Here is a 27661-nt window from a genome sequence, read left to right as displayed (position 1 = left end):
CTGTTTCACCTCTCATGCTGCCATCTTTAATCCAATCTTGAAGACCTATATTGTTATTTTAAAAAGAAACACCAATCCTATCCAAACTCTTCCCAAGAACACATAAAGATGAAATATTCCCTGATTCATTTTATAAAACCAGCATAATCTTGATAGCAAAATATGACAAGGACATTATAAGAAAGGAAAATTTTAAGTTAATCTCACTCATGACTATAGATGTGAAAATCCTAAACAAAATATTAGCAATCTATGAATTTAGTAATATATAAAAGGAATACTTGGTCCTTGTGAGGCTAATTCAACACTCAAAAATATATATATAATTCAGGCCAATAACAATATAGCCAGAAAAATAACACTATTATCTCATCAGATGCTGGAAAAACATTTGGTAAATTAACACCAAATTAGGATTTTAAAAATACATCCATTCAGGATAAACACTAGAAACAGAAGGAAACTTCCTTTAATCTGATAAAGAATGCTGAAACAAAACTGTAGCAAACATCATCTTAATGGTGAAATGTTCAAAGCTTTCCCCTTAGATAAGGAATAATACAAAAATGCCTCTGATCACCACTTCTAGTCAACAAACATTTACTGAAGGTCCTAGACAGTATAATAAAGTAAAAGAAAAGTATAAGAATCAGAGAGGGAAAAATGGAACTATTATTTACAGACACTATGAATGAGTATGTTTTACAGAAAATCCTAAAGAATCTTCAGCTGAACTATGATGATCAATAAGGAATCTTAATTTTTATTGTAATTACAGTAAGTAATCAATAAACATAGCAATAGTATTTCTGCATAATGACTAGAGAACAACATTTAAATAGCATCGAAAAAAGATCAAATACCCAAAAATAAATCTAACAGAAGGTGTACATAGCCTCTACAAAGAAAATCATGAAACATACAGAGAAAAATTAAAAACTAAACAAATGGGTATATCCATGAATGAGAAAATCAAATATTGTAAAGACATAATTTCTCTCCCAAATTGATTTATAGAATCAACAAAATCCCAGTAAGAACTCAAGCAAGGTTGTGTGTGTGTGTGTGTGATGTAAGAAAAAAACCAACAGTTTCATATTGAAATGCAAATGATATAATAGCCAAAATAATCCGAAAGAACAAAACTGAAAGAATTTACCATACTGGATACCAAGACTTATTATAAAGCCGTAATAATTAAGACAATGTGATATTAACCCAAAGACAGGTACACAGGCCCATGTAACAGAATAGGGTGTCAAGAAAATATTTATGAGCACTGATATGACAAAGGGGGTGCTTCAGAGCGGTAAGGAAAGGGCTATGTTTCAGTTAATAGCAGTGGGTCAACTGGATGGCCATTTGAAAAAAAAATTAATGTCCCCATCTTAAATCAAATACAAAACTCAATTCCAAATGGACCTGAAACTAACTCTAAATCTTCAAATTCCCTTCTTCTCTGGCTTCAAGCTGAGTTTCGCCAATGGCAGACATCAGCAGGGAACCATGGGTAGAAGAATTTATTCACCAGGCTCCTCCCTGCCATGTGCATGAGTGTGGCATCCCTCCAATTCCTATCAGGAAGCACCCTCTACACAGCTATCCTCTCCCAGCTCTTTCCTATGGTGCCCATAAAGATCAGGAAGTATCCAGGGCTCTCTGCCATCACTAGGGCTGGGATACTGCACTGCATTTGTTTTCTAAAATCTACCCCCATTGTTTGAAACCATCCTCTACTATACTTTCAAAATAGTTTGAGGACCTGTTTTCTGCTGGAAACTAAATGAGGCTTTATCTAGAAAAGCTAAAGATATGAGTTAAAGATATGCATACCCTATCGCCCAAGAATTCAACTCCTAGTTATACAACCTACAGAAAGAGGCATACTTTATGCACACCAGGTACTGGCCCCAACCGGAAAAAACAAATGTTCAAATCAGCTGAATGGATAAATAAACTGGGTCCAAATCTTACAATGGAACAGTACATTTCAACAAAATGAGCAAAGTAACTCAAATTTTAAAATTTCAGAAGCCTTTACACTCCTAGAAATGATTAAAGACTCCCAAGACCTTTTGTTTTATGTATGTATGTGTGCATAAACACACATACATATATAAACTGAGTTTTTAGAAATGTGTATTTATTCATTCTTTAAATAATAATACATTACATGTTAACACAAGTAACATTTCTTACGAAAAATAACCTTTTGTTTTCCAAAACAAAAGTGAGAGAAGTGGTACTGTTTATATTTTTGCAAATCTCTTACTGTTTGGCTTAATAGAAAACAACTTAATTTTCATATCTGCTTTTGCATTCAATCTATTGTGATATGTTGTTTTGGTTGAATCACATGAAGAAAATCAGCCTTACACAGATGCTTAGTTGGAAAAGGGAGGAGTACTTTAACAGCCTTTTGAAGTAATTGTAAATATTTATCCTTGATACATACCAAAATTCAACAAGTGAGAATTTCTTTAAGATCAGATGCAATATGGCATCTGAAAACCTATCAATGAACTTTCACATATCGTTACATACATCAAGATCTACTGGCTTATCTTGCACACTGAATGAATCTTTTACGCACACGATTTTGTAACATGATGTACACATCATTTGGAAAACACTGGTTCACAGAATTATCCAAGATTTCCAAATGATAACACTTCATTGTAAGACATTAAAAAAGAATCACACACATTGATACTACCTATCTCATTAGAAAGTTTTTAAAATATTGATGAGATGTCAAGTTCGCAGTGGTAGATACAAGTTCCCCTAAATTCTAATTTTCACAGGAAAACTCAAATTTTATCATCAGCAATAAGATAGATTGTTTTCTTTGAAGTGACAGACTCATTCTGTTCATTTTCAACAAAATGTCTGCTAAATATCCCAGAGTGAGTAACCATAGTTTATCTATTAGTTATTCTATCAAATAAAAATGGTGCTCCATAAAAACAGTAGCAAGTTTAGTTTATAACTCAAACAACTACACAATGTGATTTTCCACAAGCAGAAGAGCTTTAAGCACAATCACCATTTCATCATATGGCACATTAAAGAGATGTGTCCTCAAGAGCTGAGATTTAATAAAACCAATCATTTCTCCTGCTTTATCAAGGACATTCTTGAGTGAAACTGGATGAAAACCACTATGACAGTCTGGCGTCACTGCCTTTATTCATGATAAGGTGTCGGCAGTTTTTCCCACCATCGCTTTTACACCAGCAGTACCACTTCAACAGCGAAAAGGGCAAATAATGTCTTTGTATAATCGTGCAAATAGTTCTGACCTCATAGACTGCTAAAAAAGACTTGGGGAAATCCTAAGGATCCACAGACCATACTTGCTTTAAGTACTGAATTATACCAAAATAGAGCAAGATGGATGAATCTTAAAAATGTAATGCTGGCAAATAGACACAAAAGACCCTATGCTATGAAATTCATTCATATAAAAATTCATAAATAGAAAAAAACAAACTATATAAGGATACATACTTAGTTGATAAAAACACACTCAGAGATTTTAAGACACTTCTCAGTAATTAAAAGACCAAGCTTAGGAAGGCTCTGAAGATTTAAACACAAATTAAAGTTTGGCCTAATGGCCACATACCCAACAATAACAGAAAATACATCCTTTACAAACACATAAACACTCACAAAAAGTGACAGCACAGGACACAAAGCAAGTCTCCACAAAAACAAGGCATGGTATATGGACTGTATTCCTTGACTGCAATGCAATTAACTTAAAAATCAGTAACAGAAAGATAACTGAAAAACAAAAATTTAGAAATTTTAAATGGTTTTTACAAGCTAAAACAGTACTGGAGAAGATATCTGAGGTTTTTAAATGGCTTATTAGGAAAGAAGATGAAAATTAATGACCTGAGAGAAGTTGGAAGTCAGGAAGAATAAATTCAAATAAAATGTAAGGAAATAAAACTAAGCCTGTTAGCTACATAACTTATCTATCTAAATGAACATACATTTTATCTTATTTATAGAAATATGTCTGAAAAAGTCCTGTACAAGTTATTACAGCATCTCTATCATGGACCTCAATCAATCAATTTCAACTGACTGGCTAACTCCAAATCCAAACACATTTGTCACAGTTGTGGCTTCCTGCAGCCCCATCCTCTTAACGGGATTTCTTTCAAGTCGAGTGTTCCAACTCGAATCTCAGGTAGGAACCTTTTCTTAGCCCCTCAAGTTGGGAGATAGAATGCTCCCTAACTTTCACCTCTGTGGTGACCTTAATACTTTGAGAAAAATTCTGACTGTCCTTCTGTAAAGACTAAAGGGCCATGCTTTGAAAACAAACTCAGAAATTCACTCAGGCTGTCCCTGGGTTAAACTGAAGAAAAGTCAAACTCAATAAAAGATACATACAAAGTCTTAGAATTATCAGGAGGAATGGCTACAAATAAACTAAACTGTCTCTTCTTTCATGCCTTCTCTTTTATGCACAACCTCCTTCCGCTTTCTACTTCTCTTCTCTCCTACTTGGAGCAACCTACAAGCCCCTTGTGGGGAATCAAGGTGAAGACTGGCAGAAAAAGGGCCTGGCTCCTTTCCACATTCCAGTTCTCCACAACTTTTTTGGCTGTCATCACATTTTCAGCTCTTCCCAATTTGCCCCACCAGGAGTCATCAAAATTGATCCATCTCTCAAATCACAGATGTCAACATTATGATCTGAACAGAGTCTCACTCCTGTGACCTTTTTTCCAGACCCCTTCAATTTGTCTGATGAGGGAAGAGAACGAGGGCTCTGCTAGCACAGGACACAGCAGTGGGGGGCCCCCGCCTCCACAGAGCTGGGGCAAGTCTACAACCTGGCAAAACCAGAGTCAGACAGAAATCTGGTTGCCTTACACATTCTGTTATTCAGTCTCAGCTAGATTCTCAATGCTGCCCACAGTCATTTTCTTATCCTTGGCTTCTCTTCTTTTCCAAATCTTTTCCATTCTCCTCAAGCTACCTTTCTAACCCTGGTGCCTCTGACTCTGCATCCTATCTCACGGAGAGAAAAAAAAATGAGAGAGAACACCGGGCTTGACTGTAACTACTATGGCAAAGGTCATGGATAAAGCTGTTCATTTTTCAGATGTTCCCACGGTTAGCTCCCTGTCAGATTTCAGCTCGGATGCTACCTTCTCAAACAGCTCTTCACCAGCTTGCTTTGGGCTTCTTCCTCTATCCCATAGTCCTCTTTCATGTACTAAGAGGATGAATTACGAAGGCAGGGACCTGGCCTGGCCTAGTAGGTGCTCAGGAAATATTCACTAAACAAATTCCTATTGGAAAACTAGTTCTCATTTGCTGAAGTTTTGAACTATGCTTGAGCTTCAGTAGCACACCCCCAACATAAAATTCAACTATTCTTTTCCAAATTCAGACAATTACAATGGCAGCTTTTCTATTTCTCTTCTTTCCAAATCTATCTATGTTGCCTTCTGTAAATCACTTCCACCTTTGTCTACTATCCCCCCAAAACCTATTTAGTCATTCTATAGTGTTTTCAGTATCTGGCTTTCATTTTCCCTTTCTACCTTTTATATTCAATAACTTCTATACGGTCAAGACATCATCAGTGATGCAACGTATGTGTCAACAGTAAACCACGGGACAACACCAGCCTCAATCTTACCCTGAACTGCTTCCTCTTAAAAGCTTCAGTATTCATCTTTCCTACTTCCCTGCACCCAGTGACCCTGTTCTTGTTATCCACTGAATCCTCGAAGCTTGGAGCCCCTCCGCATTACAATCCTAGAGATACACTGGTTTTCCTACTGATTTGCTGTCTTTATCCTACTGTTTATGCATCTGTTATTCCCACATTAAACTCCCTGGTCTTTCTGTCACATGCTCTCCTCTACTTTATTAGGCTTCAGAGCACCACTACAAGTCTTCAAATACAATTTTAGTATATTTAATGGTAGACTGGATTACTTAAAATATGTGTGAAGATTTAAAGCAAAGTAAGACTTCGGTAAGCAAGAGGCAATCTTTCTATCTTTAACAGAAACAGTAATGTTAAATAGAAAGTGTGGGTATTCCACATTCTCATTTGATTATGACAGTATGTACAATGTACATGAAATCCCAGTCACTTTACATAATGATTTATAGAGGGAATACTTACATAGATAAGTCCTGAATAGTAACGATCCTTCAGGTTATGTAAAACAGAAGCTTCGTTCAAGCACGTCAATTCTGCCATATCCTCCACCTTGGAAAACTTAGGTGGGTTCATCTTCTGAATGTCATCTTTGTTGACCATTGCTTTCTTTCCATTCTCTGCCAACTCCACCATAACTTCATCTCCCCGCTCTTCTTTGATACTAGCTGCCTCAAAACCATGGCGCTCTGATGGAATCCACACCAGCTTTTTAGCCGTCCAATCAGCCTGAGTGGCAGGGTTGTAGATGACAGCCCTGTCCACAAAGAGATACCTTTCTGGATCTTCAAGTCCAGTTCTCTGTGCCATTGTGAACAGAAGGATCCAAGAGCAACTGCCTCCAAGAGAAGAGGAGGAAGACAAAGTTAGATGCTTAAAAATACACAATTCACGCATTTTTCTCATAAACTTGAAACAAAGTAAGAAGTTTAAGTTAAGGAGCAGGGGTATTCCTCTTCATGGCCATACTAACTTAGTTTCCAAGGTACATTTCAGGAGTGACCACCAATTATGACTCTGGTTGTCTGAATTGCATTCAGGACATGCCCTCAATTACTGAGAGCTGAAAAACAAGCAGAAGGAAAAAGCAAATTCCAGTTTGACTTTTTTTTTTCTCTTTCTCCCCTTTCGCCTCCCTACAAATTAAAGAGGGAGTGAAGGGGAAGGAGAATGAAGAAAAAGAAAACAAAGATTCATAATAAAAAGCCCAGGAAGTGGTACCAAAATTAGTGTGACAACCAGGATAGAGCTACAAAATACATGATGACAGCTAGAAGAGTAAAGCATGGGTCTAGCACATGCCTCCCATTCTAGCTTCAGACAGCAGACTCAAGAGTTCTTCCTTACAAACACCCACATCAGTCCCCCTGTAGCTTCCATCTGGCCTGCGCAGTCTTAATGTGATCAAATGAGGCCACAGAGGACAAGTGTAACTTGGCTGCTCAAGACAGCCTTTCAAGTATGTGATGGGAGCTATTCAGGCCTCCACTCCCATCCCTGCACCTGCTCCTACTCCCTCTGAATGCTCTACAGCATTCCATCACTCAGCAAGACTCACTCCACTACCCTGATCTCTTACTTTGATACAGACTTCAATGTGTTTACACCCCTTTAGAATACGTAGTCCAGAAGCAAACATACTATTCCAGATTATTATCTGACAGTGCAGAAGAAAAAGGAACCATTAACCTGTTTCTGTGACTTTTAAGTTAATGTGTCTCAAGACCTAACTGGTTTATTTAGTACTCACTGTTGGCGCATAATGAGTTGTCAGCTAAAGCTCCACACACATTGCTCTAAGCTACCTTTCCTCTTATACTTGTACAACTGGCTTTTTGGATCAAGTGACAGAATTTTACATTCATCACTCACCTTTCTGATGTTACTCATCACTCTGCCTTTGGAATCCGATACCATCATTAAACGCTTTTGTTATGACTCCAAATTCCAGGTTATTACGAATCTCACAAGCATAGTTCCCATGACTTCATCCAAATCAATGCAAGAAGCCCACTGGACGGCTACTCTTGCTCCATTAAACCCTCCCACTTTCTCATTCCCCCCAAAATGATGGGGATTCTTGGCAGACAAAAGGCTAGAAGGCTGCAAGGTTAATCATAAAGTAGACAGTTGTTAAAGAGGCTCTTAACCTTGAGCCCAGTCAAACTTCAAGCTCCATGAAATCACAGAAATGGTATAAAAATGGTGTATACTTAGTATACTTGTATGTATGCTTTTCTAAGGAGAACTTTCATAACTTTCTTCAGGCTCTTAAAGGGATCTATATGTGTCTTAAGAGATTAATCAGATACTAGCCTTTTTACCCCTAACAAGAATTTACTAGAATGAAACAGCTCAGATTCCTCAGAAGTTGTTACAACGTAATGCATTATAAATATGTGCATGGTACATTACAAATATCTCAATCGCTGGCATGTACATCAGTGACACCTGGAAGGTTTATTAAAAGTTAGAATGCCGGACCCATCTCCAGACTTTCCAGATTCAGTAGGTCAGGGTGGGGCCCGATAATCTGCCTTTCTAACAAGCTCCCAAATGCTGCTCATGCTGCTGGTCCAGGGACCACACTTTGAGAACCATTGCTAAGGAGTTCTCCGGTTGCCATGGTGAGCCACTGTTGTTAACAGGTATGTTGGAGTAGAAAAAAAGTTGAAAACCAATGTTCTAGAGTAACTCATAACCCAATTTAAAGAATATGCTAATGGTTTAAGGATTATGGACTTGGATAAAACAAAAATCACAAAACACATAATATTAAGACTTGTACAAATAAAATTGCTAAAATGTTTTATAGGTAAATTCGCATTTGCCTTCTTAGGCATCCATGCGAAAGGACAATTCAGAAAATATTCACAGGCATATGTACATTCCAAAGAATGGTTTCAAAAGTCCATTACCTCTAGGAACTGTTCTAATAAGACTATTAACACGTTTTCTGTCTCCCCCAACTTCCACTCTGTACAATGCTAAGAAGGTGGGGCACAGGTCTGAAGTGGGAATCATCCTAGATGAGTTTGGAGACATACAAAAGGACATATACTGTGCCTTTAGGAAGGACAAAGTCCATTAAAATATAAAGTCTAACAAAATATGAAAATGAGTTACTCTTATTATTCTTAGTAGGTGTAAACTGTACATCCCATACAATACTTAGGAAACTGTCTTGCTGCCAGTTAAGAACGCACACATTTTTTAAATTTACATGGGGCATGTAATTATATGCTTAAATTCAGTGGGTGATGATAAATTAGAATAGCTTAACAAGTCGTTTCTAGAGCAGATTTTTTTTAAAAAACAAAATGTACATTTAAAAATTATCTTATCAAATTGGTATAATTTAAATTTATCAGTACTTTTTCTAGGTGGAGAAATGCTTGTAATTTAAGGTAAAAATTCAACAGATCACAAAAGTGTAAGTGTAAAAGCAGTGGGAAAAAATTACACATAAGCGTTTTTTTTAAGGAAAAATAAATATTCATTGGGTTTTCACGTGGTAGTGAGACTATAAATTACTTTTACTTTTCCAGAATGTTCTATACCTAGCTAAGCAGTGTGAGGACTGTTTCATGGTCCTTGCCTTATGGTAAACACTTAGCCTACTGATTGGTCCATGGGAGGGAATGTATACCTACTGATCAAATATTACATGAGTGGTCCCTACCCTCAAAGTAAGCTTCAATCTGTCCACAACAAGAAACCTACCATTCCTTCAAATCTTGACCCAAATGCCACCCCTTCAGAACTTCTTTTCAGGTCAGTCTGGCAATTTAATGCTTCTTCTAGCATCTTGTACTGCTCTGCTGGCATTCTTCTTTTCTCCCTTGCATTCTACCCGAGGGCTTAGCAGGTAGTAGGTACTCAAATTGTTGTTTAACTGATATAGTTCAGGTGGCCAGTGTAGATGTTTTGCTCATTTTAACTCTTCACTTGTGATTGCCAAATGTTGTATTTTTTTCATTCCTTTGTATATTTGGTACCCAATCTTGATAATACTGGTATTTAACAGTGAACCACTCCCAAATACTTTGCCTTTGGAAAGGATAATACTACAATTTTAAAAACAGGAAATAATGTTGTTATGTATCATTAATTGTGGCTAGGCACTATTTTAAGATGTTTGTATGTGTCAACTCTTAATCCTTACAAAAGCTCTGTGAGGTAGGTACTATTAATATCTCCATTTTACAGATGAGGGACCTGAGGTACTGAGAAGGCCAATAACAGGTCCAAGGTCACCAAGCTAGCAAGTAGCAAAGCTGGGATTAAACCCAGAGTTCAGCTCCAGAGTGCACGCTACAATAATGGAAAGGGAGAGGGAAGTGAGGAAGGGGGAGTAGTACACCATTTACTGCCTCTCTATTAAATAAAAACCTTATCAATTATGGCTTCAAGAATACAGACTCAGCTAATGGACGCCCTAGCATGATCTGGCAAAGACCTATAGTTATAAGAAAAAATGTCTATACTTGGGGAAAAAAGGAGTAAGCAGGAACATCTTTGCAGCAGGCATAAAGATAATCGGAAGGTTCTTGGTGTCATTTGAAGTAACTGCCTAATTATAACTACATTATTTATCTGTGGATGAATTAGCTCCCTACAGAGCCAAAGCCCCGTCGTCTTCATTGGTTTTAGATACAAACACACACCCCTGGTGCACCCCAGGCCATTTTTTTACTTTCAATGAAATGCCACCCAGCTAACTTCTCAACAGCCTCCCAGCACCTGGGTATGGATACAGGAAAACAACTCAATGTTATGAACATCTTGCATATAAAAAGCCAAACAGAAATTTGATAAATTATCCATGATAGCACATCCCTCTAAAACAGATAAACTAAAACAGAATTGTGTCAATTTGTGTAACACTTCCATTGAGGTCACTTACATTACAGGGATAGTCAAGTCTGTTAATTTTTCAAAATTCTCCTTAACCAAATGAGCATAAACCAACCAGATGCAAAAGAACACTATCATTATTTATGGCCACACCATCTCTCAGTTAATATTTTCATACAGGGTTAAATATCCTAAAATGTGGACTCAACACCAGGAATTTTAATTCTTCATATATGATGAAAAAGCATATAAACCTCTGAGGCATTTAGCCTTTCACCATGCAGCGTGCCCTTCAAAATTTCCTCCATCTCTCCTTCCATCCAGTTTGTCTTCATTGTAATGATTTCCCTAAGGAGCCCAAATAAAAAGCCAAGCTCTCAGGTCACATCCCTTTGCTGTAAAAGCTCATGCTATATCGCACAATTACCCCATATGCTTTCTCCAGATAAGGAGGAGGAACTGAATTTTAAGACGCAGAAGTAGGGAGATGCATAAAATGGCCACTTTAACAGAATCCGATCCAGATGGGGCACACTTACACATCAAAAGCATGGGACTAAGATAATAATTAATAAGCACAGATTGATGAAGGAAATAAAACAATAAATGGATTAAAGTTTCCAGGGCAAGATACTATCAAGAATAATTAAGCCTGACTCAAAGAATCCTCAGTTGCACTGTTAAAAAACAAAATCTCAGCAAAACCAAAGTATTATATTTAGTATTACATTATTCAGCGAAAACAGCAGTCTTTGTTTCATTTGCAGTCTCGATCTACTCCGCCTGTTTTCCCCTACCCCACTCCACCCCACTCCACCCCACCCCGCCCCACCCCTTTCCATCAACCGCAGTGATCTTGAAGGGAGCTGCAGAGGACCTAAGAAACAGAGATAACGGTCATAGGCAGAGGCCAAACCTCACCAGCTGAGCTCTGACCCGCCGAGTCGCCAACCTTCTTCCTAAGGCCCTAGCTCCCAGGCAGGCCAGGGTGGGGGCCTCCCCGGTCCCTAGGCCCCATCCGCCCACCACAGGCCCACAAAAGCCCCAACAAATGCCAGGACTGTGTGCCTTCAAGTTCACTCCGACCCCGTTCCAGTCCGAATTTATGAGATCAGGGTGGGACCCCCAACTGCAGAAGGCAAGGAAGAGACTCTGCGGCGGGCCATTCCCAGATCACTTACACAATAAAGGGATCCCGAGGCCCTCCTCCCCCAGCCGCCCTGCGGCAGCGCGCCCCCGCCACATTTCCCGCCTCACCCCGCAAGCCGCCCGGGCCTCGCCGGGCTTCCACCCCCGGCCCCAGCGGTTCTCAGAGCGCGTAATAAGGCGGCCGCCTCCGGCCTCCTTCTCCAGCACACGCCGAGCCCGACCCTCCTCACGCCGGGGGCCGGCTCCTCAGACCCTCACCACCGCGCGCTTCCCCGGCGGTGCGGAGCCTCTGCCCTCCGGTCCGTCCACCCCACAGATCCGGAGAGCGCCGCCCGCCTTCCGAGCTTTCGGGGAAGCCCTCACAGCCCCCGGGCGCCGGGACCGGCCTAACCCATCCAGGAACCCACCCAGGGGCCCTTCCTGTCCTACGTCTCCACCCGCAACGGGGCTGGCGCTTTCCAGCCCGCCCCAGGACTCCCTCCCCTCCCGGGGGTCAGACACGCGCTCGTGGGGCACCCCGGGACCCCGGCCAGACCAGCAGGCCCCTCAACTCCGCGCCCTACGGATCCCACACACCGAGTACCGGGTCTTCACATCCCCACCCCCGTATCTCCATCCCTGGCCCCCCAGGGGTCTTCCTCCCGCACACTTGGGCCCTGAGCCCTGCAGAGGTCTCTCTTTCAAGAACCTCGTTCCCTATCTCTCCAGAGGTCTCTCCACCCACTGGGGTCGGTTACCTATCGCCAAGGTCCTTCCTTGCACGAATCTCCGGCCCCCGCGGAGCAAGCCCTCTGCCCAGAGCCCCCCTCGCTTTCCCCCAGCTCCCGCTTCGGCTCCGTTCCCGCCCTCCAGAGCCACCCGCTTCTCCAGCTCAGGATCCTTCCCGAGCCCATAAACCGTCCCCCAGCTCCCGGCCACTGCACTCCTACTCGTGCAGCCGCACCTCTCACCTTCAGCCGAAGATGGTGGCGCCGGTGCACGTCCTTAGCCGCGACCACAGATCCGGTCCCTCAATCCCAAACCCACCGCTGCCTCCGCCGGGCTCCTTTAGCACTGCTGCTCGGGGCTGCCCCACCCACTCCCACCCTCATTGGGCCGGCTGAACGCCCGTCACCGCCGCCCCCAGACCCACTGGTCGGTTTGCGCGCCCATCTCCAAGGGAAGACTTTAGCAACCCGAACGAAGCTACCTTCCAGAGGTCCGCTCCCTCCACCCACCTGAAATGATGCTCATTGGCTCTCGCGCGCAGGCCAGGCCGCCGGGGCTCCAATCTCATAGGCTGCTCCGGACGCCCGTCATAGATTCCGAGAGGTGCGGCCGGAGCAGTCGCGAGCGATTGGCTGGCTCAAGCGGAGATGGACAGCTGAAGCTGCACTGGCACCCCGAGGTCCCGCGGGGCAGCGGGTGCGGACCTTGCAGAAGCTTAGGCTGTGCGGACAGCGGGACAGGTGTGCTGTAGCCCGAGGCTGGAGTTCCGCTTGGACGGGCCTTTGCTTCCGGCCGCCGCCGCAGCCCACTAGAGCGCCTTGCCGCCTCACTTGCCTGCCCAACCAGCTTGTCCCACAGCGGGACCGACTTCCACTGCGGTGTGGCGGGACCGGGCGCTGCCTGCAGGGGCGGGGCCGGAGCGCGGTCCAGAGGCCTTACGTCACCCCTGGGGATGCGGGGGGTCGGGGCCGCGGCTCTGCAGCTCACCTGCAGTCGGGGAGGGGAGGCAGGGCTCGGGGTGCAGCTTTGCCCTGTACGCGGGCTCTGCGGGGGTTCCTGCTTCGGTCCGCGCTACGGCCGCTGTGGCGACCTTGGGCCCCAAACTGACCCTGCCCAGGGTGGCTGAGCGCCGGGCGCCGGACAGCTTCCTCCGCTGCTTTAGCTTTGGTGTTTTCGAGGGGAGGGGCTTCCCTACCAGGGCTGGGTTGGGCTGAGATTCCAGAAGAATGAGAAGCGAACCGGACTTGGAGAGACTTGGGAAAATGACTTTGTTCACGTTATTCATTCGTTCATTCACTCATTCATTCATTCATTCATCAAATGGGGCGCCCTACACGAGAGGGGCTGTGAGGACGTTCAGCAGAACTGTCATCCCCTAGGGCCTATAAGCGTTTCATAGGCCTTAGAAAACATTCGAGACCTGAAAAAAAGAAATGGCTCCAAAATAAGGAAACTGGAAAAATCAAAGTTAATAAATATTTAATGAAACATCTGCAGTATTGCAGTCAACTGTAACACGACTCTTACATACTTATTTATACATTTTGTAAAGTTTAAATCACAAGAACAAAATATTTTGTTTACAAAAACTGCAAATAATATCCTTTCAAAAAATTTTACAGCAAAATGTAGTTATTTAATATTGAAAATGGTTGTATTTTAATATGGGTGATACGCTTTAAGTGGCTAAGCCTAAGAAATGTCTGATAAAAAGTGAGAAAAGCAAAAAATAAAATAAGGCAGGAAATGATAAGGAAGGGTTAATGGCATTCGGAGAAGGAAGGCTCCGAGGCAGCTGAGTGCAGAGTCCTTCCTGGGGAAGTCTGAATCAGGTCCTGTATTGTCCTTTGCCCAAGGCGTCTGGTCCCCCACCCCCAACTGCCTGCTGGGGTAAGCTGCCCCTTGTCCAGGTGTCTTATGACTTGGCTCCATGAAGGGGTCTGTCCCTAATGAAGTCTGCCCAGCCCCTATACAAAGTTAACTACAAAATATGGGAATGATACTCGTCTTGAATTTTTAAATGTGTTTGAGCAGACCAAAGACTCCATCTCTAAGGCCTGAGTCTCAACTATGGGGCCACTGAAGTCATTTCTGAATGCAGTGTTCCTTGCTTAGAGCATACACACAAATGGCCCTGTTAGCCATCAAGTCTGTGGTTTCTCATAATTTAAAAACAAACTCAGTGGACCATCAGAGGAGGAAGGCAGGGAGCTCACCAGAATTAAATATCACAAACATGTTGGTCTTAATAAGAAATCAATAATAAAGAGACTGTTCCCAAATGCATCTTTCACCCTGGAGACTCTCCAGCACTTTGGCTCAACATTGTCAACTGCCTGATAGATATCTCCACCTGGATGAGAGGGAAACTGCAAAAGCAGTAAGTCCCAAATCTGTTTCTTCCCACCACCCAGCTCTCTCTGTCCCCAACTTCCTTTGTTAATGAAAGCAGTCTGAAACCTCTTTGATTCCTTTCACTCCCTTGCTCCTGTATCATGTCCCCCTCCACCTCTTACCATCCATATACCCAGGCTCCTCTGACTCCAGTCTCACCCCTTGTAGCTCCATCCCAGAATTTGTTGCCATTTTGATGAGGAAAACACAGGATTTAGAACCAGGATTTGAACACAGACCTGGCTTTGAATCCATTTCTGTCACTTACTGAGTGTCACTTCGACAAATTCCTTAACTTCATCTCTTGTTACAAATATAAGCCTCAAGGACTCATTCAACAAACATGTAATGTGATCATTTACTAGAGGAAAAAATAGATTGAAAATAGTTTTTCTAGTCTATAAATTCATTACAAATGAGTGAAAAATCTTGCCCTGCTCTCTTCTTTGTAATATTTTGCTGGCAGTCTAGGCAGCTTTTACCCCCAAAAGAAAAAGTTCAGGGACCATTGTTTTGCAGAGTTTAGGTCAGAATTCCAAACTCATTCCCTCAAGCCAGTTCCTGCCCATGAACCTGTTTTGTTCCATCTGTACAGGGCTGATATGAGATTTTTTTTTTGCATTTGAATGAATTCCAACATTTAAAAATCAAGAGGTGTCTAGCAGCATTAGCATTAGGGAAATGCAAATCAAACCATAAAGAGATACCACTTCACACCCATTGAAATGACTATAATCAAAACGACAGAAAATATCAAATGATGGTGAGGATGTAGAGAAGCAGGAACCCTCAGGCATGTCTGGCAGAAATGGAAAATAGAAAATAGTTGCCAGAGTTTCTTAAATAGTTTCTTAAACAGTTAGATATAAATATACTATGTGACCAGTAATTCCACCCTTAGGTATCTAGCAAAAAAAAAAAGGAAAACATATATAGACACAAAGACTTGCACATTCATAGCAGCAATATTCATAACAGCGAAAAGAAAAAAGGAATTCCATCAGTTGGTGAATGGATAGACAATATGTGGTACATCCTTACAGTGGAATACTACTAGCAACAAAAAGGAACAAACTACAGGTAAGTGCAACAACATGGTTGAACCTTGAAAACATGCTCAATGAAAGAAGTCAGGCACAGAGACCACATATTCTATGATTCTGTCTATATGAAATATCAACAAAAGTCAAGCTATAATGACAAAGTAGAAGAGCAACTGCCTGGGTAAGTAAGGGCTGGAATGGGGGAAGGAGGGACAGCATGGGGATTAACAGTAAATATGCATGTGGGATTTTATTGGGATGATAAAAATGCCTCAAACTGATCTATGGTGATGGTTTTATAACTTGGTAAATTCATTAAAAAGTCACTAAATTTTGTATTTGCAAAATAGACCTTAAAGTAATTTTTAAAACATAATGAAAAGAGCTATCATGTGAAAATCCAGATTTCCAGCTTACCTTGAAAAATTGGAAGATCTAGAAATTCATCAACAGTTGGTTGATGCTCCAGCTGCTGCTCATTTTCAGATAAGCAGGTGTTTCCCAGGGTGCCTCAGTTGCCACTACTCCTTGTTGTCTCTTAAAGCAGACCTGCCTCATTCATTGACATTCTTAACTTGGTCTTTTTTAGGCACTTGTTTGAGTTTTCAGTCATGCTCCTTGAGAGATTTCATGTCGGATCATCCCAGAGAGGTAAGAAGAAGGGTAATATTTTTTAGGTGATGAGCTGTTTCTCTGACAGTGGTGAGGGAGTGGGAGGACTAGAGTGTCTGTGAGAAACACAGGCAAGGGCCTCCCTGTCAACCTAATTCCTGGAAGGGGTAGGACTCTAGGGCACAGACCATTGTGATGACTGTCTCCCAGCCCACCTGGCCAACATGAAGGATCAGTGCTTAACAGTGGCATCTTGAAACAAAAGAAGTAGTGGTGAAAACAGACTCCAGTGACCTATGAAGGAAAGAACCTTCTAGAATTTTCTTGGGCCCCTTAAGCTCTGGGGTTCTGAGGGGGGAAAGGAAAACATGAGAAGAGGTTCCTGAAAATTATTAATTTAGGACTTCTCATGAACCATAGAGGATAAAACAGCCAGGTTTAATTTGCTTTAGAAAAATGAAGTCATAAGAGTCCTTGCATCCTAACGTCTTAGAGCAAGTCATACCTGTGGCAAGTGCTTATTGAGTGTCTTTTGTGTCTAGGGATTGTGCCAAGTGCTGAGGAATATCAACATAGGGTGGTCACTACCCTCAAGGAGCATATGATCTAGTGGGAAATAGGTAGATAATTATAAAAGAGCAGGGCTTCTTAATCTGGAGTCCTTGGGAACCTAAAGAGTTTTAGGTGTCCCATCAAACCTCTAAACTGTATGCAAAATTTATTGTGTGCTTTTTTCTGGGGAGAAGATCTATAGCATTTAGCAGATTCTCATAGAGGCCTCTGATCCATCCAAAAACGTTTAGAGAGTGCAGTATCATATAAGTACTAAATTATGGGAAGTATAGCAAGATCCTGGGTCATGTAAAAGGGACACTTAACTCAGAATGGAGGCAGGGGTAGAGGTGGGCAAAGTTCCAGAAAGTCTTCTTAGAGAAAGTAATTTTGAAAATGTAATCTGAGGAATTAGACATTAATCAAACATAGGAGGAAATTTCAGAGAAAACAGCATGTACAAGAGAGGGCAGGGCTTTCCAAGTTCAGAAAGAAGTTCAAAGTAGCTAGAACAATGAAACAAGCATGGAGGAGTGGCAAAACCTAGGACTGAGGAAGTAGACAGGGGCCAGATTGTGCATGTAAACCATGAGGCAGAATTTAGATTTTATCCAGAGGACAATAGGGAACTATGGGAGAATTCTAATTTGAAGGGCAACATGACCAGGTTTGTGTTTTAGAAGTATCAGTCTGGTCATAATGTACAGAATGGACTGAAGTGGGACAGGAGGAGTGGAGACCATTTAAGAGGCTGCTGCAGCAAATAGTCCAGCTGAGAGATAATGGCCACTTGGTATAAGCAGGCTGGAAAGATGTGGTCAGGTTGTAGTGACTGCTGGTGCATGGATTAGGTGAGATATTTAGTGTCAAGCCAATGCATGATTATACACCAGTGCCTCATATGGTGCACAAGGATATCTATAGTGCTTAGCACAATTGTTACATTATAAATTGATTCCTTTTCTCGTTCTCTTGGCCTCCTGAGTAAATCCCTCACTGTATCCTGTACACACTTGTATTAAGTGTACAGGAGCACCTATAAAAACTCCTTACACACTTCTGTCTACATCCCTGTATCCTCCTTTAAGACTTGTGCTGTCCAATAGAAGTGGAGTGCCAGTCACCAATGCAAACCACATATGTAAGTTTAGACTTTTTAAGCTGCATTTAAAAAGTAAAGCAAAATAATTGAGATGAGTTTTAATAATCTATTAGCCCAATATAAAAAGAATATTACATTTCAACATGTAATCAATTAAAAATCATTAATAGGGTGTTTCACATTCTTCTTGTGCTATATGTTCAAACTTTGTTGTGTGATTTAGACTGTAGCACATCTCATTTCAGACTAGCCACATTTTAAGTGCTCAAGAGCTACATGTGGCTGGGGGCTTCCAGATAGGACAGCACAGTGCTAGTCCCCAGGAACTAGTTCAGTGCTTGATACGTAGCAGAAGCTCAATAAATGTTTTTTGGATAGGAAGATGGAAGGATGGATGAATGGAAGAATGGATGGATGAGGAGACCCCTTCCAGCTTTCCAGATGTCATTTTAGCTGGGCCCGAAAGGTGAGCAGGAGGTCTACAATTTAAAATGTGGGCTGCAAAGGCAAGGATGTAAGGAACCGAAGCATGGGCAAGGAAAAGGGATACCAAGAAACGGTGGGAAGTACTTGCATTGGACTAAATATGGAATACATGCTGCAGAAAAGGTGAGAGGTGATCCTGGGGGTTAGTGAAAACTGGCACCAAACCCTAGGTACATTTGAGGATTTCCAAACTTCCAGTGTAATTTCCAAGAGTAAATATCTGAAGAACAAAGGAAAGGAGATGTGAGAGGAGGAGGTAACAGAAAAAAGGATAACAAAAGAAAGGAAAATGTTAGTAAAGAGGTAACAATTGCTGGTGTTAATGTTGGCAAACAACAAATGATAAGAAATTAGACGATCTAGGTCGTCATCCCAGTGGCTGATGGAGACAGGAACAGGTCACTGGAGGCAGACAGTTGGGAGAGTCTGGAGTCTGCTCAATGCTTAGAAATGCAAACAGGTTTGTTAGTCTCAGAGTGCCTGTTGGTGCCTGGTAGATCAGACCTGGTGGGACATAGAGAGCCATATGTTGGTACAGAGGGCCTGAGTTTGAAATCAAGCCTGACTCTTGCATGACACAGCATTATTGCCACCTCGTCCTTCAGGAACCAGGCCTGGTTTGCATTAGTCCTGCTCACTGGGTATAGAGAAAATCAAGACATTGGCCTGGAATTGCTGAGAATGGATATGACTTCTCAGGCAAAAAAGTGTATGGGCATCTCATTGAGATTGTTTTGAAAATCCGAATCAGTTTACTCTTGAAAGATATTTCTTTATCAAAGAGTTTTTTGGTTGAGACATCCTGCCTGAAACTGGCAAGTCCTTATCCTCTCTGAGCCTTACTTTACTTGTGCACAAAACAGGGCACAATAACTACTTCACAGGGTCACTATGAGAAACGAAATACAATGAAGTAACACTTGTAAAGGTCTTAGCATGAATTAGCAGACAATAGTATTATTATTTATTATTACTATTATATTCATATTAGTATCATTGCCCTTTTGAAAGGACTTATACACAACCCTTCACAGGAAATTTATAGTGTTCTTTCATTCTTTTCTATAGATTTTTATTAACAAATGTTGTTTGTGGCTGGGAATTTTATATGACACATGAATACATAACCTACAGAAAAAATTATCTAAGGCTATAAAAGTTCTTATAAAAAGTAAATAAAAATCATTAGATAGAAAAACAATGCAAATTGAAAGTTATATATACATATAGACCACACAAATAGCCCTTACTTAGAAAGGTTCACTTTGATAGATATACAGATACCTCTATGCACTTGGGAGCATTTGCTTTGTATATCTGAGCAAGAGAAATGTGAAGGGGTGGGGAATAATAGCAATATTCACAGTGCACCTTGACTACCCACAGGAACTTCCAAAGTAGGTATTATGGCACAATGGATAAACATCTGGACTTAACAGTCAACTAAATTGGCTCTACCCCTTAACACATTCTAAACTTGGCCAAGTAACACAGATTCTCAAGGGCTCAGTTTTTTCTTCTGTAAAATGTTGATGATAATAGTCTGGAATCTATGGAATTGTCTTAAGGATTAAATAAGACAATGTTTGCAAAGGCTTGGCCCAGAATCGGACTTCTAGAAAGGCTTTTCAATAGAATCTACCTATTTTTAAGTGCTCCAACTGGAATCTGATCAAGGTTTTGAATCCAATTACCAATTTACCAAAAATATAGAGGCCAGAGGAAAATGTTAACACATCCTAGGGGAATGCAATCAGCAAAATCCAGACTAGGAAACCACAGGACAAACAACCTGGTTTCTTCAACAAATAAATTACAAGGAAAAATAAACAACAATTAGAGGATTCTATGCTACAGATTAAAAGAGATTTAAAAGATATATCAACCAATTGAAATGTGTAAACCTTTTTTTGGATCCTGATTCAAGTAATTAAACAATCATTAATATATGTAAACATATACTTATATATGTACATTATACATGTATAATATAAAATTTATGAAATAAGTAGAAATTTGTTAACTGAATATTGAATGATTATGAATTATTCAAATTTTTATATGTGGTGATAGTATTCAGGCTTTGTAAAAATAAAGAGTCCTTTTCTTTCAGAGATGTACACTGAATTATTTACAGATGAAAGAATATGGTATCTGGGATTTACTTTAAAATATGGGAGATGGGAACGGGAGGGGGTATAGATGAAGTGAGTTTGGCTGCGAATTATTGAAGTTTGTTGATGGGGGTACAGGGGTTCACTGTCACTTTTCTTAGTCCAGTCAGCCTGTTATAAAACAATTGCATATAATTGATGACTTGTAAACAACAGAAATTCATTGTTCACAGTTCCAGAGGCTCACAGATCCGAGATCAAGATCAAGGTGCCTGGTGAGGGTCCCGTCCTGGTTCACAGACAGCTGTCTTCCGGCTGTGTCCTTACCTGGCAGAAGAGGAAAGGGAGCTCTCTGGGTCCTTTTATAAGGGCACTAACCCCATTCGTGAGGGTTCCATCTTCACGATTTATTCATTTCCCAAAGGCCCTACCTCCAACTACCATCACAATGTGGGTTAGGATTTCAACATATAAATTTGGGAGGGGACATAAACATTCATTCCATTGCATTACTAGTTGCCCTGCTTTTGCATGTATTTGAAATTCTCCAGAGCAGAAAACTTTAAAATTATTTTTGGTGATGTGATTTTTACTGGGAGGTCTGGATACTTGGGGAAAGGGAGTAAGATCCTAGAGAAACTAAGAAATGCCTCAGCTTGATTTTCACAATCCCACATAATCTAATCTCAACCTACCTTCTCAAATTCTTTTCTCTTGCCCCTTCAACACGGTTATTTCTCTCACAAATAAGCTCTCTCTGGTCTTCTCCATCTGCCTGGTTTCTTTTTGGCTATCTTCTCTCTTTTGCTTGTGCTATTTCATTAGAAGGCTCTATTCGCACAAATCTACCTGGCTCGGTCTCCCCAACCATCAAGCCTGAGTTCCAAATTCAGCTCCCTCCTGATGCTTCCCTGAACTTGCTGACCAAAATTTCTTTGAATTGCTATTGTACTTAAAATTACTTGTCATCCCAAATCTGCCTCTCCTGCATTGGCAGTCTCACCTCATCCCTGTCCTGATGACCCAGCAAACTGGATTAATCCTAATTTTTTGCCTACCCACCCCCAGCCTTTCCTATCACCCAGATCCAGTGTACTCTCTGAGTGAGGGCCTTCCCCAGGTCTCCAATGTTGAAATTCTACCCATTTCTGGAGGACTTCCTCACACACCCCTTCCTCCAAAAGGCATTATTCTGCTCCCCATCCCACCTCCAGCCTAACCAAATGTGATTCTTGTTTTCTTTTAATTTCTAAAGTAGTGGGTTGAAATTCCAAAACAGTTTGGCAGGAAAAATCACCGACCACTTTGAGAATCTCATGGAATATGCGTGTGTGCATACACACACCACACACACAGGCACATATACTCACACACAGGGTCAGAGTTGATTTTGTGGAGAGGCTGTGAACCCAGGTTACATTCCTGCCCAGGTCCCTTCCTTGTAACACTGATCATCATCTTTCTGGTGCTCAGGTTATATGTAAATGAGATCTTTTCTTCTGTACTGCAAGCATCTTAAAGGGAAAACCATGCCTTGCTTAACTTTGTATCTATCCCCCGTGGTATCTAGCAGGATGTTGCATGTGAAGTTCATAGGTTCTTGAAAAAAATTTGTTGCACAGAGTCAAGTTTGACTGGCTGGATGATGGTTGTAGTTTCATGTTTAATAATCATGCAATTAATCAACCACATGTTTTCCAACAGCTCTTCCTGGCTCATATTAGCTTTTCCAATTTATTTCTTTACTTATTTTTTACTAGGGACTTAACTGTATCCTGACGAGGGAATAGAATCAAAAGGTAGTTTTCAGATTTGTGCAACTGCTGAAAATCTAAGGGTATTTGTGAGGCATCTGTGGCAGAGGCTGGAGCATCATTTGGATTTTTTTACATTAGATTGGGCTAAGTCCTTGACATCCTTCAGCCCTGCTTTCTTCTTGACTCAACAGTGCAGCAAACATTCAACCTGCCTGGGCACATTACATCCCATAGGCACTCTGGGATGCTAGCTGGGCTCTTCTGACCACATTCTACTTAAGGGTGAATCTGTTGTCTTTGAAGGGCATGTGGTCTTCTCTTTCACTGGTTTTAGGAACCACTGCAAGGCCCCATTTGCCATGAAACCCTCCCCAATGGCTTGTCATGGTGCTGCCTACCTATCTGCTTAAAATTTCCCATCATTCAAATGACTCCTCTGGCTTGGACCACAGCAATGGAGTATCACCATAAGATGCACACATTTCACCTGAGAGCAAGAGCTTGATTCTCTGCAGGACTGCCGTTGTATACAAGTATGAATACGCTAGTCAAGTTAGCTAATGTGTTCTAGGAAGAAGTATGGCCACAGATGGCTGGGAAACCATCAAAGGGACTGCCCAGGGATCAGTGTGTCAGGGAGCCTCACTGAAGCTTTCCAGTGTGAGAAACACCCCGGGGAGCTTAAGCAGAGGCTCTCATTTCCCCCAATCTTAAACTCAAGTTTCAGAGTTATATAGCAGATTTGGCTCATTAGGATTGGTGGTTCCTGCTCCTCTGCCCTTAGATGTGTCCATAAAAGGAGATTTCCCTCTTTTCTCCTACTGAGAACATTGATGGTTGTGAGCCACTGATAGCAGCACTATTTTCCACACCAGGTATATGAAAGTGGCTGGCAGGCGGGAAACACAGAAGCCTCACCTAGGGACCCATCTTTCTCAAAGGAGCTGCAGACCCTATGCCTGCCCCTCAGATGTGCATATGGGAATCATGGAACCTAGAGCTCTACTGCAAGAGGCTGTAGAAGCCACATGGTCATCATTTCACAGGTGAGGTGCTGAGTTAGAGACTTGCCCAAGAGCACACAGCAATCAATGCAGAGCTGGGACTCAGCCCTACATCACCTGCCTGCTCTCCATCCAGGGCTCTCTGTGTCATCACTGTCCACTGTGGCAATTTTGTGGTGCACCTGCTGTGTGCAGAGGTCCTCGTGTGCATGGAGAAAAATAATACAGAGCATCTTAGGAAGGCTCGTAATTCAGCACATGCTGGTGTGTTTAGGTGAGGTGTTGGGGAGCGTGGGAAAGAACTCATGAAAAGGGACTTCTGCTCAGCTCAGACAGGAATGTGGAGAGGAGGGCACAAGGCATCAAGGGAATGGGGAGTCTGCTCTAGAAGCCTGAGGGAGATTTAAATAGAGGGATGCCCATTCTTCCTCCAAAGTGTCTGTTTAGGAAACATGGAGACCTCCAGTTACCTCCTATATGCCACAATGCCTGACAGCCAGTGAAATGCCTAAAACTTTTTCCAGGTCCCCAATTGAAGGGTCAGAGACTCTTGGCTTGTGCCTTAAGCAGATAATATCCAGATAATGTCTAGTGTAGTGGGTAAACAGAGACACTTTGGAGACACAGCCTGAGTTCAAATGCCAGCTTAGTAGTGACTTGACCTTGACCACATCACTTGACCTCTCTGGTTTTCTATTTCCTTCTCCTGTGTCAGGGTCATGATATGGGTTCAGGAACCGCTGTACTTAAAGTGGCAAGCATGGTGCCCAGCACACAGGTGACCCCTCAGTAATGACAACTTTATCATCCTGGTACTTTGCTCTTATGTCTCCCTAGTCCTGGCTCCTGAGTCAATAGAAAGTTGGCCTAGAGATGGATGAGCTCCCTCCAACATACCTGGAGTTGAGACCTATTCAAAGCTGCTCTGTATCTCTCCATAGCCACATCTTTCATTTCAGAGAAAATCTGGAACAGCTAAATTGGGAATGGAAAATTTACATCTGACAAAAGGTATGTGCAAACACATGTTTGCAAATGAGGTCAAGGTTTCAAAATACCCCTTCTCTGACACATGAGTCAAGCCCCACACAGTGGTCTTAATATTTACTGCGCTGGACGGCACATTCTCTTGGGGACTGATAGCGTCGTTTGCCAACAGTTACACTGGAGGGAATTACGCATTGGAAAATGTGGTATGTTGCCCAAACTGAGATCTGAATTTGGACTTCCAGGGATTTCACCCAAAATAAGCTGAATTCCTCAGTTATACTTGTCAAAGAAATACAGCCAGGGAATCTGCGTGCCAGACCAGTGCTGGTTCCTGTTGGGAAAGTGTGGGTCCAGGCAGGGAATGCTCACAGCTTTCAGTAGGGCAACAGGGGGCACTGGGCTTGTCTGATTTTGTCATTTTTCACTTATCATTACTGCGGAGGACTGCTGCAGGTGGTCAGGCACTCATCCTTTGATGCAGTTACTCATTCATTCCCTTAGCAAGTATGTTATGATCACCTAATAATAGTTAACACTTGTTTAGTTATGATGTGCCAGGCACCACCGTACTGTGCACCTTTCATGCATATCTCATGCCATCCTTCCTGTGGCCCTAGAAGACAGGTATTGGCATATGACAGGGGCAAAGATTTTAGCTCAACTACAACTGCCATGTGTGGAGAAAAATGTAAATGTTCTATTTTGTCTGTAAGCTAATCAGGTCTTCTTTCTGAGTCCCCTACCCTCTCCGCTCACATGCTGTGGGGTGGAATGAACTAAGTGACTAATCAAACAGAAATCTCTTGTCTGATCTGATTATTTAAATAGTCCTTTTAGGTAATGCCCAGTCTCCAAGACCACCCCCTTTCCCCAACCCCTTTCTGCATAGCGTTGGGGTGTGTGGAGGAGGGTGTGTGGCTCACTGCATCACTTGGTAGTTGCTGGTGTGGGAGGTAAGTCCTCTGGCCTGAGGGGCCATGTCCGTATTTTCTCATCTGATATCCTAGCTCATGTTATTCTCCTCTTCCTGCCCTCTACCCAAGAAGGCCATAGTCCCCCATTCAGCTATCAGGGCTCTCCCTACTAGGAGTTAAGAGTCCCACCTTCCAACCTTCTTTCATAGGTTTGCAATTTGTTCCTCAGGACCCAGCTTAGATTCAGCTCCACCTGGCCTTTTGGGCAGTAGAGCCTGATCACTTCCTTTTTCTGAACTTCTGGGGGCCATATTATATATATATATATATATATATATATATACATATATATATATATATATTTTTTTTTTTTTGAGAGGGCATCTCTCATATTTAATGATCAAATGGTTGTTAACAACAATAAAATTCAGTATAGGGGGGTCAATGCTCAATGTACAATCATTAATCCATCTCAAGTCTAATTCTCGTCAGTCTCCAATCTTCTGAAGCATAACGAACAAGTTCTTACATGGTGAACGAATTCTTACATAGTGAATAAATTCTTACATGGTGAACAGTACAAGGGCATTCATCACAGAAACTTTTGGTTTTGATCACGCATTATGACCTATAAACAATCAGGTCAAATATGAATATTTGTTTGATTTTTGTACTTGATTTATATGTTGATCCCACATTTCTCCCTTTATTATTATTATTATTTTTATTTTTTATAAAATGCTGAAGTGGTAGGTAGATGCAAGATTAAGGTAGAAAACATAGTTTAGTGCTGTAAGAGGGCAAATGTAGATGATCAGATGATCAGGTGTGTGCCTATGGACTAAGTATTAATCCACGCTAGACAAGGGCAGCAAAACATCCACGGATGCAGAAGATTTCTCTCAAAGCAGGGGGGGTGAGGTTCTGAGCCTCACCTCTGTTGATCCCCAAATTCTCACCTGATGGCCCCCCTGCGACTGTGCCTGTCTTAGGTTGTTCCTCCCTTGAGGAATCTTACCCGTCTCTGGCTAACCGGTCATCTTCCGGGGCCATACAGGGAAATGTAAAGTTGGTAAGTGAGAGAGAAGCCATATTGTTTGAAAAGGTTAGCTTTCTACTTTGCAGATTTATGCCCTGTGGCTTCTATGCCCAGCACTTGTCTCGAGGAATCTTTACCACCTGGAGGAATTATGATACTTGGTAAATTCGATATGAGGCACGAATTCTATTTAAGGGTTGTAATTAGGAAGAAAGAAGACAAGCTATAGATGTAGCATATGGAAGGAAACATGGGAGGATTGATTATTTCTTTGACATATCTTCTTGTAGAGTACCTTAAGTATGTATAGGTTTTAAACTACTAACTAATTTGCACACACATATTAACATAATAGGAATACGGTGACATAAACAAAGCAAATCTATAATTACCATCCATCTCCAGTGAAGCCAAGAAAACCATTTAGGCACCCTAGGCATTTCTGAAAATTTATCTATGATATGATTGATATTGTCCAACTGTACTTGAACAGTCTGAGAGAAATCAGACAAATTAAAGCAACCCATTTCTGGGATCTGTTCACATCCCATATGTTCTTTTAACCGTAGATAGTCTATAGTCATAAGATTTTGGAGTGCTACACCTTGCACCCCTCCCAACTCCTGGTTGAGTTCCAACAGTACAGAACCGGTCAAATTCGTTGTCTCACTGTATGCACATGCCAGCCTAGACATATCTCTCCTCATTCCTATGGCAAGTCCAGGAGATGGTGGGCTGGATACAGCCACAACCGCAGCATCGTCCGGATCCCTGTGGAGGCTTTTTGATGATCATCCCCCCGCACGAGTCCTCCAGAGAGTGCTGATGCCAGAAGCTCCTCCTCATATCGTATCTTAGTTCATTTTCTGGGTATCCAAGCTAGGCCTTGATCTTGTGCATAGAAACAAACAGACCCTTTGCCCACACTTTGACATGCCCTCTATACCACTGTGTAGAACTCATTGGAGGTCAGCACACAGTAACTGCTTTTTTTTTTTTTTTTAAGAGAAAGGAATATTATCAGAAAAGAGTACCTCCATAGCCGATCATCTGACACCCTTTCAGTGATCAACATTAAGGATATTTAAAGCATGCGTTGATCTTTGATTTACCATACTTTTATCCTATCAAGGAGTAATCCCCCTTTTCTTTCTTTCTTTCTTTTTTTTAATCTTTAATCTACACTTACATGAAGAATACTATGTTTACTATGCTCTCCCCTATATCAGGTCCCCCCTA

At 41.7% G+C, this 27661-nt stretch overlaps 1 protein-coding gene across 7 annotated transcripts in view; it reads right to left on the bottom strand.

Annotated features, from left to right (window-relative positions):
- MYH10 (myosin heavy chain 10) overlaps positions 1–13296 on the bottom strand; it is a 162297-nt gene extending 149001 nt beyond the window's left edge. For 2 of the 7 annotated variants that reach the window (XM_073234837.1, XM_037027111.2), the window contains exons 1-2: positions 12925–13296; positions 6167–6536 (exon numbers count right to left, since the gene is read on the bottom strand). In XM_073234837.1, coding sequence (XP_073090938.1) covers positions 6167–6536; positions 12925–12983 — 429 coding nt within the window. In that variant the 5' untranslated portion in view covers positions 12984–13296. Of the gene's footprint in view, positions 1–6166; positions 6541–11815; positions 11838–12657; positions 12797–12924 lie in introns of those variants that run through there. The other 5 variants (XM_037027112.2, XM_037027116.2, XM_037027113.2 and 2 more) reach the window with 5 other exon arrangements.
- Positions 13297–27661: the final 14365 nt, after the last annotated feature.

The sequence above is a fragment of the Manis javanica genome, chromosome 4 (genome assembly GCF_040802235.1).
Source record: "Manis javanica isolate MJ-LG chromosome 4, MJ_LKY, whole genome shotgun sequence".
NCBI lineage: Eukaryota > Metazoa > Chordata > Mammalia > Pholidota > Manidae > Manis > Manis javanica.
The sequence above is the reverse complement of the archived record's forward strand: the minus strand, read 5'-3'. Positions and strand labels throughout refer to the sequence as shown.